We start from the raw sequence: 26,603 nt of genomic DNA on the forward strand, positions 1-26,603 counted from the left end.
ACCACCTGCGAACCTGAATGCTTCACCTTCTCTCCCAGAGCCACAAAGTTTGTAGTTTGAAATTCATTCTGAGTTGAGGAAGGAAATGACTCTTGGGATTTCACATATACCTACACCCAACTTTTTATCTATTTCCTATGGATAGTGGATAACATTTATCATCTTAACACTAATATACCACTGGAGCTTGTGAAAGTGCTGCAGCAGAAGAATCAAATACTTTTTATGGGCAAGCATTTGGACAATTAACTAATTTGGAATTACTCAGCTGAGTGACTCATATTTATATTAATAATCATGTCCTTATGCATTGATCAATGTATTCAGAATAGATGATTTAAATGTAGTGCACAACTCTAGATCAGGAGTGTAGTATTGTTAATGTGATTGGAGATATGAAATTTTTTGCTTAATAAACGATTTGAATAATTAGATAAATAAAAGTATAATTTTAATACAAATTGACAATTGTAACTGGAAGTTAAATGTACCTTTTGTGTGAGATGAAGGATATAACTCACTAGTTTGGACTGGTTTAGCTGGATGATACGGAAATAATTAAGCTAACTTGCTTTAGGCAACATTTAGAAATATTTATGCCAGAGAAAATTGTAAATCAGCAAGGAAGATCTGGCTTGTTTAGTGTGCTTAGATTTTAAAGGCAGGAGGAGTAGTAGTTGAGAAAGAGACAAAGAGACACATATGCAGAATTCCCATAGGAAACAGTATAAAATTAGATAAAAAAGTTATGAATCAATATGTAATACAGTACATACTAATTGAACTTGTGATGAAACTCTTTGCTGCAATGCTCTCAAATATGCTTCTGTTCTATCATCCACTTCAATCCTGAAAAAGAATACATTATATTCAAACGACAATCATACAACTAAGTAATGCAATGCTAGTGAAATTCATCCAATCTAAAACTATTACTCATAGGTAGTAGTCTAACAAAACAAATGGTGGTGAGAGAGAAGGGAGAAATTAGGTCTTACCTGCTGATTTTCTGTCCTTGAATCTCTTCAGAGTCCACCCAAGTGGGGTAAAATACACTGAATAACTGCAGGAAGAACCATGTGAGGTGGCTATCTGTTCCCTTAATCATATCTCCTGTTTTGACAATTTTTGGTTATCTGTTGTCAATTGTCCCTAGGCTCAGGAGAAGAGAAAATCCTATGTTGCTGTTATGTAGGCAAATGTTGTGCCCTCCTTAATCTATCTCTCAACAGTGCCTTTAGAAGCCACCTCAAATTTCCTAGTTCTCCTGAGCACTACAAAACAAACCTACTTGGACTGTCAAAACCTTTTGATTTTTTTCAAATAGTTATTACAGTATCTGCCGATATCCAACCCCTGCAGACATTTTGTGTCTTCACCACCTTAAGAATAGTTATACTAAGTCAGACCAATGGACCATCTAGCACAGTATCCTGTTTCACAAGGTCACAAGGATCTTTGGAATCCTGAAACACTGGACAGTAATAAACCATATCAAAAACAGATGGAATACTGTCTCCTGAGAAGATCAATACAAAGGGTTTTTAACAGGCTAGAGTATGCAGTTCATAAAAGCACCTTGCTGAACACGCTGTCACCAGAAACACTGCCTATAGGGTACCATCCTTTAAGAAAATTTTCTAAAGAGGTTCAAAAGAGAACTCTTACAAATGCTGAAAAGAACCAGATTCAGATTTAGGAACAGAGACTTGTAGAGGCCTGAACAACATCAGAAGCACACAACATCCGTGCATCATGTCCTGTACTTTTAGAAAGGCAGGGTCAATTCTTCAATCAAAGATAAACTTGCAGAAATTCCAAAACATCTGAAAAGCACAGTTACTTACCGTAACAGGTGTTATCCAGGGACAGCAGGCAGATATTCTTGACTGATGGGTGACGGCACCGACGGAGCCCCGGTACGGACAATTTTAGAGTGATTGCACTCTAAGAACTTTAGAAAGTTCTAGCTCGGCCGCACCGCGCACGCGCGAGTGCCTTCCCGCCCGACAGAGGCGCGCGGTCCCTCAGTTAGTATAAGCCAGCTAAGAAGCCAACCCGAGGAGGTGGGTGGGACGCAAGAATATCTGCCTGCTGTCCCTGGATAACACCTGTTACGGTAAGTAACTGTGCTTTATCCCAGGACAAGCAGGCAGCATATTCTTGACTGATGGGTGACCTCCAAGCTAACAAAAAGAGGGATGGAGGGAAGGTTGGCCATTAGGAAAACAAATTTTGCAAAACAGATTGGCCGAAGTGACCATCCCGTCTGGAGAAAGCATCCAGACAATAATGAGATGTAAAAGTGTGAACTGAGGACCAAGTAGCAGCCTTGCAGATTTCCTCAATAGGAGTGGAACGGAGGAAAGCTACAGAAGCTGCCATTGCTCTGACTCTATGGGCCGTGACAGAACCTTCTAGTGTCAGTCCGGTCTGAGCATAACAGAATGAAATGCACGCTGCCAGCCAATTAGACAACGTACGTTTAGAAACGGGACGTCCCAATTTATTTGGATCAAAGGACAGAAAAAGTTGGGGAACTGATCTGTGGGGTTTCGTACGCTCTAGATAGAAAGCCAGAGCCCTTTTACAATCCAAAGTATGTAAAGCTTGTTCTCCAGAATGAGAATGAGGTTTTGGAAAGAAAACAGGGAGAACAATGGATTGGTTGAGATGGAATTCCGAGACAACCTTAGGGAGAAACTTTGGATGTGTACGCAAAACCACCTTGTCATGGTGAAAAACCGTAAAAGGTGGATCTGCGACAAGTGCATGAAGCTCACTGACCCTCCTGGCAGAGGTAAGAGCAATAAGGAAAAGCACTTTCCAAGTGAGAAACTTGAAAGGAGATGTAGCTAATGGTTCAAATGGAGGCTTCATTAAGGCGGAAAGAACCACATTGAGATCCCAGATAACAGGAGGGGCTTTAAGAGGTGGTTTCACATTGAAAAGCCCTCGCATGAACCTGGATACCAGGGGATGAGCTGAGAGAAGTTTTCCATGGACTGGCTCATGAAAAGCTGCAATGGCACTGAGGTGGACTCTGATGGAAGAGGACTTAAGGCCAGAGTCAGACAAAGAGAGCAAATAATCCAACAATGTCTCCACTGCCAGAGAAGTTGGATCAAGATGATGAAGAAGACACCAGGAGGAAAATCTCGTCCACTTCTGATGGTAACATTGCAGAGTGGTTGGTTTCCTGGAGGCATTCAGAATGGAACGAACAGGCTGAGATAAAAGAGTATCATGAGATGTCAGCCCGAGAGATACCAAGCTGTCAGGTGCAGAGACTGGAGGTTGGGATGTAGAAGGGTTTCCTGCTGTTGCGTAAGTAGAGAAGGAAACAGAGGAAGAAGAAAAGGTTCCCTGGAACTGAGTTGAAGTAGAAGGGAGAACCAATGTTGCCTGGGCCACCTCGGAGCAATCAGAATCATTGTGGCTCGTTCCCTCTTGAGCTTGAATAATGTTCTCAACATTAGAGGCAGAGGAGGGAAGGCGTATAGGAACAGATTCGACCAGTCTAGGAGAAAAGCATCCGCTGCCAGACGGTGAGGAGAGTAAAGTCTGGAGCAGAATAGGGGCAGCTGGTGATTGTGAGGAGCTGCAAAGAGGTCTATCTGAGGAGTGCCCCATTGAGTGAAGATAGACTGCAGAGTTACAGGATCGAGTGTCCACTCGTGAGGCTGGAGAATTCTGCTGAGTTTGTCCGCTAAAGAATTCTGTTTTCCCTGAATGTAGATAGCTTTCAGGAAGAGATGGTGATCTATGGCCCAATTCCAGATCTTTTGGGCTTCTTGGCATAAAAGGCGAGAGCCCGTCCCACCCTGTTTGTTGATGTAGTACATCGCAACCTGATTGTCTGTGCACAACAGAAGAACCTGAGGAAAGAGAAGATGTTGGAAGGCCTTGAGAGCATAAAACATCGCTCTGAGTTCCAGGAAATTGATTTGATGCTTCTTTTCCTGGGCTGTCCAAAGACCCTGAGTCTGGAACTCGTTCAAGTGGGCTCCCCATGCATAAAGAGAGGCGTCGGTGGTGATGACAAGTTGATGAGGAGGTTGATGGAATAGAAGACCTCTGGATAGATTTGAGGATACCAACCACCATTGAAGAGACTGACGAAGAGATGATGTCACAGATATGTGTCGGGAGCAAGGATCCGTCGCTTGGGACCACTGAGTAGCAAGGGTCCATTGAGGAGTGCGCAGGTGAAGACGTGCGAGGGGCGTGACATGAACTGTAGATGCCATGTGCCCCAAGAGTACCATCATTTGCCTGGCTGAGATGGAAGGTAGTGAAAGCACCTGCTGACACAGAGACTGAAGGGTCTGAAGACGATTGGATGGTAGGAAAGCTCTCATGAGGAGTGTGTCCAGGATCGCTCCAATGAATTGAAGTCTCTGAGTGGGGATGAGATGAGATTTGGGTAGATTGATCTCGAACCCCAGAATTCGTAGAAACAAGATGGTTTGGTTGGTGGCCAGTAGAACTGCTTGAGCGGATGTGGCCTTGATTAACCAGTCGTCCAGATAAGGAAAGACCTGGAGGTGGTGAGAGCGTAGAAATGCCGCTACCACAATGAGACACTTGGTGAAGACCCTTGGAGAGGAGGCAAGGCCGAAGGGCAGTACCTTGTATTGGTAATGACAATGATTGATCATGAAACGGAGATACTGTCTTGAGGTTACATGGATCGGTATGTGAGTGTATGCTTCTTTGAGATCGAGGGAGCATAGCCAGTCGTCCTGGTTGAGAAGAGGATATAGAATAGCTAAGGAAAGCATCTTGAACTTCTCCTTTACCAGATGTTTGTTGAGATCGCGAAGATCTAGAATCGGTCTGAGATCTCCTGTTTTTTTTGGGGACAAGAAAATAACGGGAGTAGAATCCCTGCCCCTTTTGATCTAGAGGAACTTCCTCTATAGCGTTTAGAAGAAGGAGGGATTGAACTTCCTGAATGAGGAGGGAAGATTGAGGACTGTTCAAAGCAGACTCTTTTGGCAGGCTTTGGGGCGGAAGAGTCTGAAAGTTGAGAGAGTAGCCGTGGTGGATGATGTTGAGGACCCATTGGTCCGAAGTGATAACTTCCCACCGGCTGAGGAACAGAGAAAGTCGACCTCCTATAGGTTGAGGCAGGAGAGTAGGAATCGGAATACTGGCTATACTGCTGAGAATGAAGTCAAAAGGGCTGTGACTTCTGCTGAGGAGGTGGTTTCACAGGTTGCTGCTGTGACTGCTGTCTGGGAGGCTGACGTTGTTGCTGCCTCTGACGCCTGGGTTGCTGAGCATTGGTAGGTAATGGCCGAGCTGCGAAGCGTCGTTGATAGGCCGACTGCTGCCTATATGGTTTTGGCGGGGGAGGCTTCTTTTTATTTTTAAGCAGGGTATCCCAGCGTGTCTCATGAGCAGAAAGCTTTTGTGTGGTTGAGTCCATGGATTTCCCAAAGAGCTCATCCCCTAGGCAAGGGGCGTTGGCTAACCGATCCTGATGATTAACATCAAGCTCGGATACCCGAAGCCAGGCCAGGCGACGCATAGCCACCGACATTGCTGTCGCTCTGGACGTAAGTTCAAAGGTGTCATATATGGATCGAACCATGAACTTACGTAATTGAAAAAGAGACGACAAGCAGGTATGAAAAGAATGATGCTTGCGTGAAGGAAGGTACTTTTCGAAGGAAGCCATGGAGGTAAGAAGATGCTTCAAATAAAAAGAAAAATGAAAAGCATAATTGCTAGCTCTATTTGCTAACATAGCATTTTGATAGAGCCTCTTACCAAATTTATCCATGGCTCTACCTTCTCTGCCAGGAGGTACTGATGCATATACACTGGCTCCAGAAGATTTTTTAAGGGTGGATTCGACAAATAAGGATTCGTGTGGCAGTTGAGGTTTGTCGAACCCAGGAATGGGAATTACCTTATATAGAGAATCCAGCTTACGTGGGGCCCCTGGGACAGTTAAAGGAGTCTCTAAATTCTTATAGAAAGTCTCCCTCAAGATGTCATGAAGAGGGAGTTTCAAATATTCCTTTGGAGGCTGATCAAAATCAAGAGCATCCAAAAAAGCTTTAGACTTTTTGGATTCAGCCTCCAAAGGAATGGACAAGGAGTCACACATCTCTTTCAAAAAGCAAGAGAAAGAGGAAGTGACATGCTTGGAGGATGGATCAGGGACAGTGGAGTCCTCCTCCTCTGAGGAACATTCGCCCTCAGAAAGAAAGGGTTCCTCTGAGTCCCCCCACAGATCAGGATCCCTGACATGGGAAGCATGGTCCTGAGACTCCGGGGTCGATGATTGTAGGTGTCGGGTTTTGCGCACCGACTTACCCGACCTCATTGATATCGAGTCAGGCGATGTTATCGGCCGCACCGGTGCCGAAGTTTGTACCGATTGATGGTGAGCTCTCGGCTCCGGTGCAAGAACTGGCATCGATACCGATGATTGAAGCGGTACCGAAATAGTGGAAGCAGGTAACACAGGCTGTTCCACAATCGGTACCGGAAGTTCGGTGAGGACCGGCACCGGAAGGTTCGGAGTCAGGATAGCAGGGAGGAGCTGTTTTAACTGGTCCTTAAGCTGTTCCTGAAGGATGGCCGTGATACGGTCATCAAGGGATGGCACCGGTACCGCCTTTTTCTTCTGCGGTACCTGCGGTGCCGCTCGACGCCCCGGAGATGAGGAGCCCGATGTCGAGGGACTCACCTCTATAGGGGCGGAGCGCTTCCGCTGGCGTCTCACAGTCGGCAGGATTGGACTCACTGCACTCGAGACCGGAGGACGTTCCAGCGGGGAAGGCTTCTTAGCCGGCTTACCTGACTGGTGAGACGTCGGCGCGGAATCACGCGGCGTCGAAGAAGAGGGTGCCGACTGAATCGGTGCCGAAGCTGGAGTCGATGGCACGGGATCGGACATCTCGGCACCGAACAATAATCGCTGCTGGATCTGGCGATTTTTTAAAGTCCGTTTTTTGAGAGTGGCACAGCGGGTGCAAGTAGAGGCCTGATGCTCAGGACCCAAACACTGTAAACACCAGTTGTGTGGGTCCGTGAGAGATATAGGCCGAGCACACCGCTGGCACTTTTTAAACCCTGGCTGAGGGGGCATGAACGTAAAAACGGCTTCAGCCAAATCGAAGGCCGAGGCTTCGATGGTGGCAGAAGGCCCCGCCGGGGAAAAACAAATGAAAGAAAAATTGAAGAAAATTTTTTTTTTTTTTTTTTTACCAATAAAAGAAAGAAAAGAAATAATACAAATACTCTAAAGTTTACGCGAGCGGGAAGGCAATAGAAAAAAGTTTCAACAGCCGTTGAAAAACGCGTCTTCTTAGCTCCGCGGAAACTAAGAAACTGAGGGACCGCGCGCCTCTGTCAGGCGGGAAGGCACTCGCGCGTGCGCGGTGCGGCCGAGCTAGAACTTTCTAAAGTTCTTAGAGTGCAATCACTCTAAAATTGTCCGTACCGGGGCTCCGTCGGTGCCGTCACCCATCAGTCAAGAATATGCTGCCTGCTTGTCCTGGGATAATAGATGAACCCAAGAGCACTAACAATTCTCCAAAACACGCCATAATCTGACATACAGCAAGGAAGTAGGCATCTGCCTGGAACACACATAGATTACAATGACTATGCTCTTTCTTTTAGAGCCATGCCCTCCCCCATGTCCACACCAAAAGAAAGAACAAAAGATATATCCTGCATGTGCATGGGACCCTTAAGTAGCAGGCCATATATGCAAGATATGAACAGTATTTCTCCTACCATCAGTTTCATCAAGTATTCGTACCAAGGACCACATGGCTAATCTGAAAACTATCATACCCAGGTGGGCCTCTATCTTCTGAATAACTGACTAGTAAAAATCATTGCAGAAAAATATACACTAAACATGTGCAAAACCATTTTTGTACAAGCATGTCTATACTCGCAAAGAAACTCTCTCTTCTGTGATTAACTGAAGAACCTTCACATTCTTTGCCAACAATGACATACATAGCTGGAACTCCCCAATGCTGCACTATGCACTCAAAGACCTCAGGTATGAAAACTTCATTCATGTGCTCTGACTTGAGAAGTCTGCCTGGATATTTTCCACATCAGCAACATACACTACTAAGTCTAGCAAATGTCTGCCTTCCCACCTAATGAATTATATCTCGCTTCTTCCACCAGCTGCAGATTTTGATTCCTCCCTGAAGATTCATAGAGGCCACTACTAGAGAATGACATGGGGAAAAAATTTGTCCCCGTCTCAGTGAGCTTGGTCCCCTTCACCGCCCTATCCCCGCAAGCTCGGTCCCCGTCTCCGCAAACCATCTGATCCCATCCACACAAGCCTCAAATAGATTTATACTGAACTTAGTTTATTAAAGTATAAAAAGAAACAATATTCTGTACAATTGTCATTTTATAAATCAAAGTTCTGGCTGCCAAACTAGAGGAAGAGATCTTCAGCTGACAGTGCTTTGTTTATAAATGTTTATCAACACAACTAATATACTACTTTATCCTAAAGCAAAAACAAAAGAAAAGAAATTAAAAAAAAAATTCTACCTTTGTTGTCTGGTTTCTGCTTTCCTCATCTTCTTGTCATTCTATTCCTTCTATCCACTGTCTGCCTTCTCTCTGCCTCTTCCATAAAGCATCTACTCTGTTACTGTGCCTCTCCCTTCCATCTCTCCATCTACTCCCAATTGGTCTGGCATCTCTGTCTTCTTCCCTTCCATCTTTCCTTCTCTCCCGCAGGTGGTTTTTAGCATCTCTCTCCTCCTTTCCTCCCCTCAGATCTGGTATCTGTCTCCCCAATCCAGCATGTGCCCTTTTTCCTTTATACCCTCCTTCCATCCAGTATGTGTTCCCCTCTCTCTCTCCTTCCCACTTTCCTTCTGCGTCTTCTCCCCACTTTCCTTCAGCATCTTCTCCCCACTCTTCCCCATTTCCCTTCAACGTCTGTTACTCTCACCTCTCCCCCTCTCTCTCCACTTCCCTTCAGCGCCCTTCCCACGGGTCCAGCAGCCCCCTCCCTCCCTCCCAATCGCCGCGATCTGGGCATCTCCCTCCCGCTTTGCTCAGTTACAAAGCACAAAGCCTTCAGTAAGCACTGACCAATTGTATTACCTGATATGTTCAAAATCTGACATGCCAAGTTGCAAGAACTCATCGGCAACTTTTTTCTACTTATAAAGAGCAGGACACTTTACAGCTGGTCTCCGGAAGTAGATTACGAAACAGGGCCATGTTGGGACCCCCCAACTGCATTCAAGATAAGTGACATTGCTTACTTCACTTGTTTGTTACCATCATTGGCATGTATCTACTTATGTCAGGCCATATAAGCAAATAAGAAGAGCATATTTATTAATAAGATAACATTTTAAAAATAAGCAATAAAAATAACATAATATTACACAGAAATTGATTGAAACAGTATAACATATGCAATGACTGGACTATAAGCTCCTAAAAACAGGGGGTAACTACTCCCCATTAGAGCGTCACATCTCTGAGCATGTAGGAACCACATCAATCGATAGCTGTTTTAAGTATTTTTCTAAATTATAGGCGATACATTGTATGTAAATTAGCTATATTAGCATACAACTCTTGTATGCTGTTTCACATTTTCTACACTTAAATTTTTCAGTATCCTGTTCAAGAACTTGTTCATTATTTACATCCATCTTTAGTATTAACTTTTAACATTCAATTTTCTTCCATTTTTCTGCTTTCTTCTCAAAATCTATAGACTTTTGCATATCTTCGCTTCCCATCTATTCATATGTACCATCTCCTCCCTCTTTCTTCTCCACTATTCCCATCTATCCATAAGAAGAATTTCTTCTTATCTCTTCCCTGCTGCACCAATTGCTGTGCACCATCTCCTCCCCATCTCCCCTTCCCCTCCACCCCTGTGCACCATATCATCCCTCTCCCAAGGTCAGACAACTCTGTCTTCCCCCTTCCCCCCTCATATCAAGTTTCAAACTTTTTCAAGTTTATTAAGATTTGTTATCTACGCAATATCATATATTTCAATGCATATAACAATTAAAAAAAAAAGGGAGGACAAAATAAGACATTGTATACAAATTATATATGTTCTAATCCAAACTGGTACAAAAGGCAAGGGGGATGAACTACAATCTTTAAAGAAAGAAAATAAATAAACACTGAGATAGAAAGCAGGCTAAGTAACCATCTGACTGGTCAAATCATCAAGACTCATGCCTCTTTCTACTGGAAAGATGATTATCCTTCCTGTGCAAAAGAGACATGAGTATTACGTGTGGCATACCAAAGCTATCCCCTGAATCTAGGACACAGTAGATGAGCATGCAGTTAGCACCATTTGTGCTTCCTGAACTACTCTGTAAAACCTTGTAAAAGTATGGATGGCAGACCATATAGCTGCCCTACAAATCTCCTTGGGAGCAACTGCCTGGGGATCTGCCTATGAAGAGTACTGTTCAAGTTGAAAGCACTTTTAAAGACATTGGTGGCTGCTTACCATAGCCAAAGTACGTAGACTCAATACTCACATGAATCCATCAGGAAATGGGAGGCTTTGAGTCTGGCCAACCCCTTAAGTCGTTAACATAAACAAAGATGGACTGAAAGACCATCATCATTCATCACCTCAAGATAAAGGAGAAGTACTGTCCTCAACTCTAGTAATGCCAAAGCTTTGTCCTTTTTTTTTCCATTGCTATGACATGGCATGCAGGAAGATGGACTTCCTGACTTACATGCAATGCCAAAACCACCTTTCGCAGAAAAAGATGCACTGCGCAGATACACACCAGCCTCTGTAAATCTGAGGAAAGGCTCTCTGCCTGACAGAACCTGAGACTTCAAAACCCATCTCACCGAAGAGGGAGCGGAAAATATGAAAAAGGATCTGCAAAAGTTAGAGGAATGTCCAAATGCCTGGCAACTAAAATTCAATGCAGAGTAATGCATTTGGGGATTAATAATCGGAAGGAACCGTATATGCTGGGAGGTGAGAAGCTGATATGCACGGACGGGGAGAGGGACCTTGGGGTGGTAGTGTCCGAAGATCTAAAGGCAAAAAAACAGTGTGACAAGGCGGTGGCTGCTGCCAGAAGGATGCTGGGCTGTATAGAGGTGTAGTTAGTAGAAGGAAGAAGGTGTTGATGCCCCTGTACAGGTCATTGGTGAGGCCTCACTTGGAGCATTGTGTTCAGTTTTGGAGACCATATCTGGTGAAGGATGTAAGAAGACTTGAAGCAGTCCAGAGGAGGACGATGAAAATGATAGGAGGCTTGCGCCAGAAGAAGTATGAGGAAACACTGGAAGCCCTGAATATGTATACCCTAGAGCAGTGGTTTCCAACCCTGTCCTGGAGGTCTACCAGGCCAATCAGGTTTTCAGGATAGTCCTAATGAATATGCTTGGAGCAGATTTGCATGCCTGTCACTTCCACTATATGTAAATTTCTCTCATGCGTATTCATTAGGGCTAGCCTAAAAAAACAATTGGCCTGGTGGTCCTCAAGGACAGGGTTGGGAACCACTGCCCTAGAGGAAAGGAGGGACATGATTCAGACGTTCAAATACTTGAAGAGTATTAACATAGAACAAAATCTTTTCCAGAGAAAGGAAAATGGTAAAACCAGAGCAATGTTAGGAAATTCTACTTTTCAGAGAGGGTGGTGGATGCCTGGAATGTGTTCCCGAGAGAGGTGGTGAAGAGGAAAACAGTGACGGAGTTCAAAAAAGCTTGGGATGAACACAGAGGATCTAGAATCAGAAAATAACATTAAATATTGAACTAAGGCCAGTACTGGGCAGACTTGCACGGTCTGTATCTGTATATGGCCGTTTGGGGGAGGATGGGCTGGGGAGGGCTTAAATGGCTGGGAGGGTGTAGATGGGCTGGAGTAGGTTTTGACGGAGATTTTGGCAGTTGGAACCCAAGCACAGTACCAGGTAGAGCTTTGGATTCTTGCCCAGAAATAACTAAGAAGAGAAAATTTTAAAAAATTTAAATTAAATCAGGTTGGGCAGACTGGATGGACCATTTGGGTCTTTATCTGCCATCATCTACTATGTTACTATGTTATGTTACTATCATAGCAACCAAGAAACCGGTTTGACAGCAAGATCCATCACTGACTCGTTCTGAAAAGGTTAATATGTGTTTTTACAGAGGACCCATAAATCGATATTAAGATTCCACATAGGAAATGACTGATGCATGGGAGGATGCAACAGTAATGCTCCCTCCAGAAATTTGATTTTATTAGGATGGAAAGCTATGGATACTTTCTCCACTCGAGTTTGAAGAAACAAGAGGCGCTCCATGTACACCTTGAGAAATCACCCACCAGGTCCTTTTCAATATCATCCTGAAGAAATGATGGGACTACAGATATGTGAGCCCTATAAGGCTCACCTCCAAAACAACACCAGCTTTGAAAAGTCTTCCAATCCATAGTATAAGCTGTCTCTGTCGCTGTCTTCTTGGATCGTAGAAGGGTAGCTATGACCACCCTTGATGATTTACATACACCACCGTTGTGGCGTTGTCTGAGAAAATACACACTGCCTTTTCTTCCAAAGTGGGCTGGAAAGCAAGTACCGTATTTTCACGCAAATAACGCGCACCCTGTAAAACGCGCACACGGGTATAGCGCGCAGAAATCACGATGATATGTACAAAAACTTTTGTATACCGCGCTCACGGGTATACCGCGCATGATGCCCGACGCTCCTTTCGCCCGCCCTGACTTTCCGTGCGCTGTCCCGACTCTCCGTTCACCCCCCCTGACTTCCGTGCACTGCCCTGACTTTCCGTGCGCTGTCCCGACTCTCCGTTCACCCCCCCTGACTTTCCGTGCACTGTCCCCCCTTGAAGTCCTGTCCCCCCTTGAAGGTCTGTCCCCATCCTGAAAGCCTGATGCCCCCCCCGATGTCCGATACATCCCCCCCCCCCGGCAGGACCACTCGCACCCCCACCCCGAAGGACCGCCGACTCCCCAACAATATCGGGCCAGGAGGGAGCCCAAACCCTCCTGGCCATGGCGACCCCCTAACCCCACCCCGCACTACATTACAGGCAGGAGGGATCCCAGGCCCTCCTGCCCTCGACGCAAACCCCCCCCCCCCAACGACCGCCCCCCCCAAGAACCTCCGCCCGTCCCCCAGCCGACCCGCGACCCCCCTGGCCGACCCCCACGACACCCCCACCCGCCTTCCCCGTACCTTTGTGTAGTTGGGCCAGAAGGGAGCCCAAACCCTCCTGGCCACGGCGACCCCCTAACCCCACCCCGCACTACATTACGGGCAGGAGGGATCCCAGGACTCCTGCCCTCGACGCAAACCCCCCTCCCCTCCCAACGACCGCCCCCCCCCCCAAGAACCTCCGACAACCCCCCCAGCCGACCCGCGACCCCCCTGGCCGACCCCCACGACCCCCCCACCCCCCTTCCCCGTACCTTTGGTAGTTGGCCGGACAGACGGGAGCCAAACCCGCCTGTCCGGCAGGCAGCCAACGAAGGAATGAGGCCGGATTGGCCCATCCGTCCTAAAGCTCCGCCTACTGGTGGGGCCTAAGGCGCGTGGGCCAATCAGAATAGGCCCTGGAGCCTTAGGTCCCACCTGGGGGCGCGGCCTGAGGCACATGGTCGGGTTGGGCCCATGTGCCTCAGGCCGCGCCCCCAGGTGGGACCTAAGGCTCCAGGGCCTATTCTGATTGGCCCACGCGCCTTAGGCCCCACCAGTAGGCGGAGCTTTAGGACGGATGGGCCAATCCGGCCTCATTCCTTCGTTGGCTGCCTGCCGGACAGGCGGGTTTGGCTCCCGTCTGTCCGGCCAACTACCAAAGGTACGGGGAAGGGGGGTGGGGGGTCGTGGGGGTCGCCAGGGGGGTCGCGGGTCGGCTGGGGGGGCGGTCGGTGGTTCTTGGGGGGGCGGTCGTTGGGGGGAGGGGTGTTTGCGTCAAGGGCAGGAGGGCCTGGGATCTCTCCTGCCCGTAATGTAGTGCGGGGTGGGGTTAGGGGGTCGCCGTGGCCAGGAGGGTTTGGGCTCCCTTCTGGCCCGATATTGTCGGGAAGTCGGCGGTCCTTCGGGGTGGGGGTGCGAGTGGTCCTGCCGGGGGGGGGGGGATGTATCGGACGTCGGGGAGTCGGCCGGGCAAGAGGGCTTGGGCTCCCTCTTGCTCCGATCGTGGATGCGGGTGCGGGTGGGAGCGCGTGCGAGCGGTCCTGCTGGGGGGGTGAATCGGGCGTCGGGCGGGGTGGGAACTATGTTTAAAAACTTTTGTATACCGCGCTCACGCATATAACGCGCGAGGGGTATGCGCAGTAGGTAAAAACGCGTATAACGCGCGCGTTATATGCGTGAAAATACGGTAATGCCAGTCGAATCACCCGAAGCTCCAGACGATTGAGTGACCAACGCCTCTGACAAGGAGTCCACTACCCCTGAATGGAGCGGTCCCTTCAGTGAGCACCCCAACCCGAAATGGCTGGCATCTATCATAACAGTTATCCATGCTGAGATCCAAATAAGCTTGCCCTGGAGGAGAGCCTCCCCCTGAAGCCACCAGCGTAGACTGCTGCACGCTGGTTCCATCCAGGGGAGCGGCATCTGAAGGGGATGAGACTGCAGAGACCACAGAGAGGAGGGTCTCCTGTAGAGGGTATAAGTGTGCTCTGGCACAAGGGAACGCCTTCAAGGAGGCTGCCATGGATACCAGCACCTGCAGATAATGCCAGGCTGTGGGAGCTGGAAGGACAAGTGATCTCTGATCTGCTGCTGAAGTTTGTCTGCGTGGCTTGGGAAGAAACACACGACCCTGCCGGGTGTCAAAAAGGAGGCCCAGAAACTCCAAGGTCTGAGATGGCATCAACTGGCACTTCTTGAAGTTGACAATCCAATCTAAGCCCTGCAACAGAGAGACCACTGTGTCCACCACATGTTCGCACTCCTGTTAAGACACAGCCTGCATCAACCAGTCGTCCAAGTAAGGATGGACCTGGACACCCTGCCTTTGAAGAAAAGCTGCTACAACTACAATGTGTGGAGCTATTGTGAGCCCAAAGGGAAGAGCCATAAACTGGAAATGTTGTTGCAAAACATGGAAATGCAGAAAATTTGCAATTATCTGGAAAGATTGGAATATGGAGGTAAGCCTCCGTGAGATCCAAGGATGCAAGAAACTACTCAGGAGAGACAGCAGAAATGATTGTGCGAACGGTTTCAATTTGGAAATGAGGAACCTGCAAGAAGCGATTGACCGTCTTGAGATTCAGTCCTCTGAGCCTTTCTTTGACACAAAGAAGTATAAGGAGTATCTGCCTAAACCCGATTCCGATTCATGTTCTGGAACGAGTTTCTATGGCTCAGATGACCATGAGACACTGTAGGGTAACGCGGACCTTTGATTCCTTCTCCGGATGGCCTGCTGGCAAATCCAGAAATAAATACGGAGGCAGGCAAAATAAATCTATCTTGTGCCCCGCCCGAATGATGACCAGCACCCATTGATCCGGGGATATGCAAGTCCACTCCTGGTAAAACTGAGAAAGACAGTCCCCAATATGAGTAAGCCCCGCCAAACTTCTGGCATCATTGGGGCTTTTTAGAAGCAGTAGCTGCCCGGGATCCGGAAGCGTGAGGACATCTGGCATTGGAATTGTAACGGGGATCGTATCCCTGGGAATATCTCTGGGAGGAAGAACTAGATATTCACTGATGAGATCAGCGGGATGAAAATTACTACAGTTCCTTCACGACGATCAGCAACACTGGCCATGAGGTCATCCAGACCTTTCCCAAAAAGAAGCTGCCCCTTATAAGGAAGTCTGCTTAAAGTGGCCTTGGAGGCAGTGTCCTCAGCCCAATGACAGAGCCAAATATTCCAGCACGCAGACACCACATAAGCTGAGACCTTATTAAGAACTCAAATGAGATCATAAACGGCTTTTGCCACACGATCCACTGCTGCAGAGGGCACACTGCAAGGGAGGCTCATGCCGCCACCTTGATACCTGAAGAAACTACTTCAAAAAGCTTTTTCAATATAATGCCCACTCTGTGATCCTGGGAATCCTTAAGCACTTCTCCCCCATCGCTCAAACAACTGCTGAAAATCAGGAGCCAGTGGATAAAGCTTAGCCATAGATTTAGAGAGCCTGAACGAGCTTTCTGGGATATCCCATTGCTCCCTAACCAGACCAAGAAGCTGTGCATGGGATACATAAAAGGAATTAGAATGGTCCAAGAAAATTAGCAGGTAAGAACCTAATTTTTCCTTCATTAGCATCTCTCCAGAAAGCACAGTTACTTACCATAACAATTGTTATGCAGGGACAGCAGGCAGCTATTCTCACATAGGGGCGAAATCATCCACGGAGCCCGGATGCGAACAGCCTCGCAAACAGACTTGCTTGTAGAAACGTAAAAGTTTCGAGTCAGCTGCACCTTCCCGCCCAGCACAGGGCGAGTCTCCTAAATTCAGATAGCTAGCAGAGAAGACAACCAGGGGAGGTGGGTGGGTTGTGAGAATAGCTGCCTGCTGTCCCTGGATAACAACTGTTACGGTAAGTAACTGTGCTTTATCCCAGGACAAGCAGGCAGCCTATTCTCACATATGGGTGACCTCCAAGCTAACCAGAATGGGATGGTGGGAGTGTTGGCAACTTAGAATAAATTTTGTAATACTCTCTGGCCAAAATGGCCATCCCGTCTGGCGAAAACATCCAGACAATAGTGAGAAGTGAAAGTATGAACCGAGGACCAGGTAGCAGCTATACAAACTTCTTCAATTGGTGTGGATCTGAGGAAAGCTACTGAAGCTGCCATTGCTCTGACTTTGTGCTGTGACTCGACTCTGTAGTTGTAATCCAGCCTGCGCATAGCAGAAAGAGATACAAGCAGCCATCCAGTTGGAGATGGTACTCTTAGAGATTGGATGTCCCAACTTGTTTGGATCGAAGGAGACAAAAAGATGAGGACCAGTTCTGAGTGGTTTGGTGCATTCCAAGTAGAAGGCCAAAGCACGTTTGCAGTCCACAGTATGAAGAGCTGACTCTCCAGGATGAGAATGAGGTCTTGGAAAAAACACTGGAAGTACAATAGATTGGTTGAGATGAAATTCTGAAACCACTTTTGGTAAGAATTTAGGATGAGTACGGAGGACCACCCTATCATGATGGAAAACTGTGAAAGGTGGATCAGCAACTAACGCTTGTAGCTCACTGACTCTTTGAGCAGATGTGAGGGCAATGAGAAACACTACTTTCCAAGTGAGATAGTTCAGATAAGCCATAGACATTGGTTCAAAAGAAGGCTTCATCAATTGAGCAAGAACAACATTGAGATCCCAAACCACTGGAAGCGGTTTGAGAGGAGGTTTAACATTGAAAGGTCCTTTCATAAATCTGGAAACCACCGGATGAGCAGAGAGGGGTTTCAATAGGTTAATGGAAAGCAGCAATCGCACTGAGATGGACTCGGATCGATATAGTCTTGAGGCCAGAGGAGGTTAACTGCAAAAGATAATCTAGAATAGAAGATAAGGAATAATCTTGAGGCTCCTTATCGCAAGAGATGCACCACATAGAAAATTTAGTCCATTTTTGGTGGTAGCATTGTCTAGTGGCAGGCTTTCTAGAAGCCTCTAAAATGTCTCTTACAGGTTGAGAAAACTGAAGAGGAGTTATGTTGAGAGGTACCAAGCTGTCAGGTGTAGAGACTGCAGGTTGGGATTAAGCAGAGATCCCCGACTCTGTGTAAGCAAAGATGGAAAAACTGGTAGAAGGTATGGCTCCCTGCTGCTGAGTTGAAGTAGAAGGGAGTACCAAGGTTGTCTCGGTCACTGAGGAGCTATCAGAATCATGGTGGCATGATCATTCTTCAACTTGACAAGAGTCTTGAGAATGAGAGGGAATGCTTATAGAAAAAGATTTGTCCATTCCAGTAGGAAAGCATCTGCCTTGAGGCGATGAGGAGAATATGTCCTGGAGCAGAACTGGAGCCGTTTGTGGTTGTGGGGAGCTGCAAAGAGATCTGAGGTGTTCCCAACTGCGAAAAAATGTGTTGAAGAGGCAAGGAATTGAGTGTCCATTCGTGAGGTTGCAGAAGACGACTCAATTTGCCGCCAAACAATTTTTCGCCCCTTGAATGTAGACAGCTTTGAGGAAGGTGTTGTGCAGGATTACCCAGTCCCAAACTATCAGAGCTTCTTGACAAAGGGAGGGAGATCCCGTTCCCCCCCACCTCCCCCCGTTTGTTGACATAGTACATGGCGACTTGGTTGTCTGTCCGAATGAGGACTACCTGGTCGTGAAGATGTTGAAAAGCTTTGAGAGCATTGAAGATCGCTCTGAGTGCCAACAGATTGATGTGACACTGACGATCCGTACTGGTCCAGTGGCCTTGAGTACGGAGACCATCGAGATGAGCCCCCCAAGCGTGGGTCGAGGAATCTGTTGTGAGGACCTTCTGATGAGGGGGTGTCTGAAACAGAAAGCTTCTGGAGAGATTGAAAGAGAGCATCCACCAGCAGAGAGATTGTCTCAACGAAGGAGTGACTGTAATATGTCGAGAGAGTGGTTTGCAAACCTGGATCCACTGAGGAATTCTGAGCTGAAGTCTGGCAGAAGGAGTCATGTGTACTGTGGAAGCCATGTGACCTAGGAGTACCATCATGTGTCTGGCTGAGATTGAAGAGCGGGAAGACACTGCATGACAGAGTTTAAGGAGAGCTTCCAGACGTTGTTACGGAAGGAATGCTCTGAGATGGATAGTGTCCAGAACAGCTCCAATGAACTGTAGATTCTGAAAGGGCTTAAGTTGGTTTTTGGGAAAGTTGATTTCGAATCCCAAACTTTGTAGGAACCACGTAGTCCATTGGGTCGCTACAATAACCTGAAGACCATGGTTCCTTAGAGCTGTTGCTACCACTAGCAGGCACTTGGTGAATACTCTGGGAGATGAAGCCAGGCCAAAGAGTAGCACTCTGTATTGGTAATGCAGATTCCCCACCCGAAATATGAGGTATTGATGGGAGGCTGGATGAATGGGGATGAGTATAAGCCTCCTTGAGATCCAGAGAGCATAACCAGTCGTTCTAATCTAGAAGAGGGTAAAGGGACACCAGGGACAACGTGCAAAATTTTTCTTTGAGTAAAAATTTGTTAAGAGCCCTGAGATCCAGAATGGGTTGCAGATCGCCCGTCTTCTTCGGAACTAGAAAGTAACAGGAGTTACTCCTGTTCTGCTGTTCCAAAGGACTGGTTCGATGGCACAGAGATGAAGCAGAGCTTGAGCTTCCTGAAGAAGAAGGGCGGTCTGGGATGCATTGGAAGGATACTCTCTTGGAGGAAGCTCTGGTGGAACCCGAGTGAAATGAAGAGAGTATCCTTCCCTGATTATTGACAGCACCCAGATGTAATTGTTTCCCATCAGTGATAAAAATGATTGAGATGACCTCCTATGGGGGGAAGAGAGGACAGAGACAGAACGATGGAGGTTACGCTCTGTTTTAAACAGTCAAAAAGGCTGCACAGCCTTAGGTGCAGCAGAAGGCTGAGGTTTCTGTTGCTTCTGTTTCTTGGAAGGCGCTTGATTGTAAGGAGCCGCCCATGGAGTATAACGCCTCTGGAAAATTGGAAGAGGGCGTGAAGGTTTCACAGGAGCTGGCTTAGGCTTTGGTCTGACAATGGAAACAAAAGATTTTTCATGTTCAGACAATTTCTTGGTGGCTGCCTCTATGAATTCATCAAAGAAGTCATTGCCTGCACAAGGGATGTTAGCCAGGCGGTCCTGAAGATTAGGGTCCATATCAATGGTACTAAGCCAGGCCAAGCGGCGCATTGCTACAAAAAAAGCAGTAGCCCTGGCTGACAACTCAAAGGTATCATAAGAAGATTGAAGAAGATGCAATTTGAGTTGTGACAGAGTAGCAATAACTTCTTGGAATTCGAAGTGCTTCTGTGTATCCAGAAAATAGAGAAACTTTGGAAGTAGGTCAATGAGGAACTTGAGAAAAGTAACAAAGTTAAAATTATAATTAAGGACTTTGGAAGACATCATAGCATTCTGATAAAGACGTCCAAACTTGTCCTAGTTTTCCCCTCCCTTCCAGGAGGAAGGGTAGCATATATTCTGGAAGGATGGGATCTCTTTAAGGAGGACTCCACAAGAAGGGATTGGTGAGACAATTGTGAATTCTCAAATTCTTTGCAATGTAGAGTTTTGTACCTGGAGTCCAATTTGCCTGGAATGGTATAAGGAGTCTCCAGGCAGCGTGTGAAAGTCTGAGAGAAAAGCTTGTGAAGAGGAAGCTTAAGTGACTCTGCAGGAGGTTGAGGGAGATGCATGACCTCGAGGTACTCCTTAGAGTACTTAGAACCAGCATCTAATTGAAGTTCCAGGTCATCAGACATCTGTCGAAGAAAAGCAGAGAAAGACAGCTGATCCACCAAGGCCTTGCCTCAAGAGGGACTCGATGACCCCAAGGCAGCCTAACTTGGACGAGGCAATGGAAGCAGCTGAGTCCTCAAGGTCTGGACGCAGAGACATCAATCAAGGAGTCGGTGGTCTGGAAGAGCTGGAAGGTCTGGAATGAGGCCTAGATGAAGAAGGTTGCTCTTTGGAAAAAGACCTATGCCTGGATGGATGCCTCGATCTATAACGAGTGGTGCGTAGAAGCAGGTCTCAAGGATCGAGGAGACTTCAACCTAGAGATGGAAGTAGGCAACGCTACAGGTAAATGTATAGGGCTATAAGCAGTAGATCGAAACTCAGGAGGTTTGATGGAGGAATCTCGAAGCACTCCCAAAGACTCTGCTCCTTGTATGGAGTGTAAGGATTCCTGTCGAGGCACTTGCAAAGAATCTATTCCTTGCATAGATGCCAGACCAGACACTCGCAAAGACTCTGCTCCTTGCATAGAGTGTAAAGGTTCAGCACGAGGCATAGGCAGAGGCTCGACTTCGCGGGAGACTGCTGATTGCCCAGGCTGGATTAGAGAAGATAGCGTCAGCCCAAATTTGGTCAGTAACTGAACAAACTGCTGCTCTAACATGTTCTGGAGGGAAGCTGGCAAAGATGGATCCACATCTGAAACTGGACCACTTGCTGCGGCTATAGGCTCCAAAGTAGCAGTGGAGATGTGCTTCGACTTAGAAGTCTTGGAAAGCTTGAGGACCACCGTCAGAACCTTCTGCTTAGATAGCTGACCTAAGGGAAGCTCAGGGGAAGAGACAGCAGGTTTACTCAATGTTGAAGATGTCCCAAACGAGTAAAGTCTGATGAGGCTCGAGGTCGGAGTGGTGGAAGCAGGAGGACCCTCATTGAAAGATGGGACCGAAGCCGCGCCTGAAGAGTCCATCCCGAACAGTTTCTCCACTAAAATCCGACAACGCTTAAGGGCCCGAGGTTGAAGAGTAGCACAGCGCTCACATGACTTAGGATTATGGTCAGGCCCGAGGCACCAACGATGTGGGTCTGTGAGTGAAATCAAATGCTGGCACTGGCTACACTTCTTGAAGTCCGTTGCTGGCCGGACATAGGAGGAAACATGGCCACAGTGAAGTCGAAGCCCGCAGGCTGCGGCCAAGCGGCCTGCCCCACCAGTCAAACGAAGAAAAAATAAAGTCTTTTTTTTTTTTTTACTTGAAAGAAAAGAACACAGCGATTCGCGACGAAAAGTAACACAAACGACGGTGAAAGAATGCACGAATTAGAAAAGTTTGGCACAGTGTTAAAGACAGACTTCTCGGCTCCGCGGAAAACTGAGAACTGAGGAGACTCGCTTTATGCTGGGCGGGAAGGCACTCGCGCATGCGCGGTGCGGCTGACTCAAAACGTCTACGTTTCTACAAGCAAGTCTGCTTGCGAGGTTGTCCGCATCCGGGCTCCATGGATGACATCACCCATATGTGAGAATAGCTGCCTGTTTGTCCTGGGATAAAGGTACAGTTTACTGATGGGATGTACCAAAGCAGTACTCATCATGGGTGAAACCCCATTAGGGCTAACACCAGAATACGCTCACTGAACAATGCGTCCCAACGTGCCTGGGCATCCATACGGTAGTGTCGCACAAAAGAATGCAGAAAAGACCAAAACGTGGCCTTACAGATATACAATAGAGGCACCAAAGAAGACTCAGCCCAAAAAGCTGCCTGACCCCGAATGAAAACAGCCTTGAGAAAATTTGGAACAGGCTTCTTCTTCTGAAGATAGACGGAAGCGATAGTCTCTTTGATCCAGCGTGCAATGGTAGCCTTGGAAGTGCCATCCCCCTTACGAGGACCCGTTAAGAGAACAAAAAGATGATCCGACTTCCGGAACTCCTGGGACCGCTGAACATAAGAGCGAAGAACCCGACAGTCATTCAACTTGCAGAACTGCCTCTGTTTCGAAGAGCCCTCTCAGCTACCCAAGACCAGGAGGACCACGGACTGGTTGACATGAAAAGGTGAGACCACCTTCGGCAGAAAGGAAAAACAGGTCATACCACATCCTGCCCCCTAGAAAACTCTAGGAACGGAGGCCTAGAAGAGAAAGCCTGCAGCTCAGAAACGCGTCTCGCAGAAGTAATGGCCACCAGGAAAACCGCCTTGAGAGTTAGGTCCTTCAACGAGCAGGAACCCAGGGGCTTAAACGGAGGGCACAGGAGCACGGACAGGACTAGATTGAGATCCCAGGCTGGAACCGAAAGCCGCACGGGAGGCCAAAGCAATTTAACCACCCTCAAAAAGTGAATCATGTCCGGAGTTAAACGCTTACCCTGCAACAAACTGTGGAACGCAGACAAAGCTGCAAGCTGAACCCAGAGAGAAAACCTGGCCAGGCCCCTATAAAGGCCATCCTGCAAGAACTCCAAGATGTGAAGCAAAGAGGCAAAAAAAGAAACCACATCACGCATAGCACACCACTCTTCAAAAAATACGTCAAAATGAGACACTGAGCTCCCCAACTGAGGAGACTGGCGTCCGCAAGAAGCATGGTCCACTGGGGCTGATCCAGACTCACTCCCTGCACCAGATTGGAAGACTGTAGCCTCCAACGGACACTGTGATGAACAGGAGAGTCCAAATCGTGCACCTGCAGTTACCACCACTGACGCAGAGCATGTTGAAGCGGGCACATGTGAGCCTGGGCTCACCTAACCATGTTCAAGGAAGTCATCATCGACCCCAAGACCTGGAGAAAAACCTGCGCCCGAGGACATAGGGAAGACATCAGAAGGTGAATCTGGGACTGTAACTTGATTACTCAGGCTTCTAGGAGGAAGACCTTCCCAAAGCTAGTGTCGAAAAGAACCCCAAGGTACTCCAGGCGCTGAGACTGAGCCAATCGGCTCTTGGACTGGTTGACTACCCTTCCCAGCAACTGCAGGAAATCCTCAACCCGAACCGTAACTCGGGAATTCTCCTGAAAAGACTTTGCTCGGTTCAACCAGTCATCCAGATAGGGGTGAACCAGAATGCCCTCCTTGTGCAAGGCCACCGACACAATAATCTTGGTGAAAGGCTTGGCCAAACCAAAAGGAAGCCCACAAAATTGATAGTACTGTCCCAAGATAGCAAAGCAAAGGAACTGCTGATGGGAATCTGAATATGCAAGTAGGCCTCCGTCAGATCGAGAGGTCAGAAATTCCCCCAGCTAAATCGCTAGAATGACAGATCTCAGGTTGTCCATGCGAAAAGGTGGAACTCGGAGAGCCCTGTTAACCCTCTTCAGATCCAAGATAGGCCAAAAGTCCCCTCTTTCTTGGGTACCACGAAGTAAATGGAATACCGGCTGGTGTCACACTCCTGCGGAGGCACTGGCACTACCGCTTTGAGATCTAGCAATCTTTGAAACATCTGGCGAAAGGCCTGCCTCTTCCATTCTTTTGACAAAGAAAAGTGAGAAAGTGATCTGACACGGAGTGGGAAAACACCATAGCATAACTGTACCGAATAACCTCCAGGATCCACTGATCCGTTGTGATCTCGGTCCACTCTTGGTAAAAATCTTGCAAACGAGCGCTCATCGGAACCAAGGAAGGCGCCAGCAAGGAATCACTGGTGGGAAGGCCGGCGGGACACCAACGGAGGAAACATGTCCCCTCCCTGAAAGGACTGATTGCACTGAAAGAAACGGCCCGGGGAGACCCAGAGGCAGGAAAAGAAGCAGACCCTCGACCAGGGTGATATCTGTGGAAATCACGCAAACACCCCCGAGCAATGTCATCACACGCAGGCGGGCACGGTCTGAACCAACTTGTCCAAATCCTCGCCAAACAAAAGAGACCCCCTGAAAGGGAAATTTTGTCAGCTTAGCTTTATATGCTACATCCGCTGACGAAGCCCGGAGCCACAAAGTAAGATGAGCGGCCACTCCGAGAGACATGGACTTGGCCGATGTCCACAACAGGTCATACATGGTATCAAAAAGATAAAAAGCACTCATCTCAATTTTGGCTATTTCCTATTCAACCAAGGAAAACAAGCCCGAGCTACGCATCCACCACTGGTGACTCCAACATATCCCTTATCTCCCTCCGGGATGGGATACAGGTGAGCCATAGAGCGCACAAAACGAAAGGGCGCCTCTGGTGCTTTCTACTGCACAACCAGAATATCCCAAATATCCTGATGCATAAGAAAAGAGAAGGAAACTAAACGGATCCCTTGAAGTAGAGAGTCCACCACATGCGGAGTCTCCTTTGTGTCTTCCTCGAAACGCAACACAGAAGAGACCTGAAGAATAAGCTCCTGGAGCTCTTCCCACTGAAAGATGCACAACACCAACGCATCCTCGCCAGCTGATGGACCTGAAAAACCGCAGCCAGCGGCATCCGTCTCCCAAAGAGGATCCTGGAGGTCTCCCAAAGGGTCCAGGTCCCCATCAAGAGAAAGCTGCTCCTTATACTCAAAATCATCATCCTAAGAGACCATCGGCTGCTTGGACAAGAGAGGAGATGGGGATGAAACTGGAGCTGAGGGGGGCCGAAACAGAGCGGACACAGAGGAAAAAATAACCCCCTGAGGCGGAAGCAGGACCCCCAGCTGCCTAAAGATAAGCCTTACGCGAGGCGAGAACAAAATCAGGGGCAAAAAACCTGGCGGCCCAGCAGAGAACCCAGCAGAAACCTTCCCCTGTCTCTCCAACACAGAGTGAAGGTCAACTGAGGCTGTAGAGAAAATGGAGGTACTTCCCGCCAAAAGCAGAGCAAACCTGCAAAAAAACATGACCCCGAGGCTTGTAGCGGCTGAGAAGCCTGAACTTTCCCAGTCGCTAAAGTAGGCAAGCCAACAGCATAGGTAAGGGAGTCCCCTGCAGCTTCGGCAGTAAAGGAAACCTTATTTCCCTGACTGTCAGTGTTTGAGGAAATCCCTGCATGGGTGGTGGGGGAAGCCCGGGCTTCCCTGCTGTCAGCTGCTGGCGCGCAAGTTATTTGCAAAGGGGAACCCTGCTTGCGGCACTCAAAGCCGATGAGGATTCCCCTTCGCAGCGGCCTGCACACCGTGAGCACAGGCCGGCCTAGCTAAAAGAAAAGATGCCAGTTAAGAATAAAAATACAAGTACACTGAATAGAGGGCTCTCTTCAGATTGGCACTGCCTCAGGATTTTTTTTGTTTTTCAGAACAGACTCCACTGGCTCTATAAGCCTTCCCGGTATCGGTGGCAAGGCTTACAGCTGAGGCACCTCTACAAAATATTAGGGAGGTGGAGGAAAGGGGGGAGCGACTCAACTCATCCCGTTGAGTGCGACACCCCCGAGGTCGGATGGACCCCCAAAAGGTTCCCCCCCAAGCTCAGTCTGGCACCAGATGGGGACAAGAAGCACTACACAAAGTCCAACAGCCTTACACTACCAAGGGAAGACTGGCACAGCTTACCACACCTGCTGTCAACTGAGCAAAAGGGAGCACAGCTATTATTATTACAGCCAAAAGTTTTGTCTTGGTCTCCACCTGCTGGTCATGATAAGCTATTACCCATAGGTGAACTGTACCGGTCTAGAGAGATGCTAAAGAAAGCACAGTTACTTACCGTAACAGGTGTTATCCAAGGACAGCAGGCAGCTATTCTCACATATAGGTGACATCATCGACGGAGCCCGGATGCGGACGCCTCACAAGCAGACTTGCTTGAAGAAACTCGAAGTTTCGAGTCACCAGCACCGCGCATGCGCGAGTGCCTTCCCGCTCAGCACAGGGCGCACTTCTCCTCAGTTCAGATAGCTAGCAGAGAAGCCAACCAGGGGAGGTGGGTGGATTGTGAGAATAGCTGCCTGCTGTCCCTGGATAACACCTGTTATGGTAAGTAACTGTGCTTTATCCCAGGACAAGGAGGCAAGTATTCTCACATATGGGTGACCTCCAAGCTAACCAGAATGGGATAGTGGGAGTGTTGGCAATTTAGGAGAATAAATTTTGTAATACTGTTTGGCCAAACTGTCCATCCCGTCTTGAGAAAGTATTCAGCCAATAGTGAGAAGTGAAGGTATGAACCGAGGACTAGAGAATGACACGGTGAAAAAATTGGTCCCCGTCACCGCCCCGTCCCCGTCTCACCATCCCCGTCACCGCCCCGTCCCCGTCTCACCATCCCCGTCACCGCCCCGTCCCCGTC

The 26,603-nt window shown here is 47.9% G+C and overlaps 1 protein-coding gene across 7 annotated transcripts in view; it reads right to left on the reverse strand.

Annotated features, from left to right (window-relative positions):
* PIWIL1 (piwi like RNA-mediated gene silencing 1) overlaps window positions 1–26,603 on the reverse strand; it is a 420,330-nt gene that overhangs the window by 150,348 nt on the left and 243,379 nt on the right. For all 7 annotated transcript variants that reach the window (XM_033957205.1, XM_033957206.1, XM_033957208.1 and 4 more), the window contains exon 14: window positions 777–849. In XM_033957205.1, the coding sequence (XP_033813096.1) occupies window positions 777–849 (73 nt within the window). The remainder of the gene's footprint in view (window positions 1–776; window positions 850–26,603) is intronic.

Source organism: Geotrypetes seraphini, chromosome 8, assembly GCF_902459505.1.
Source record: "Geotrypetes seraphini chromosome 8, aGeoSer1.1, whole genome shotgun sequence".
NCBI classification, from domain to species: Eukaryota; Metazoa; Chordata; class Amphibia; order Gymnophiona; family Dermophiidae; genus Geotrypetes; species Geotrypetes seraphini.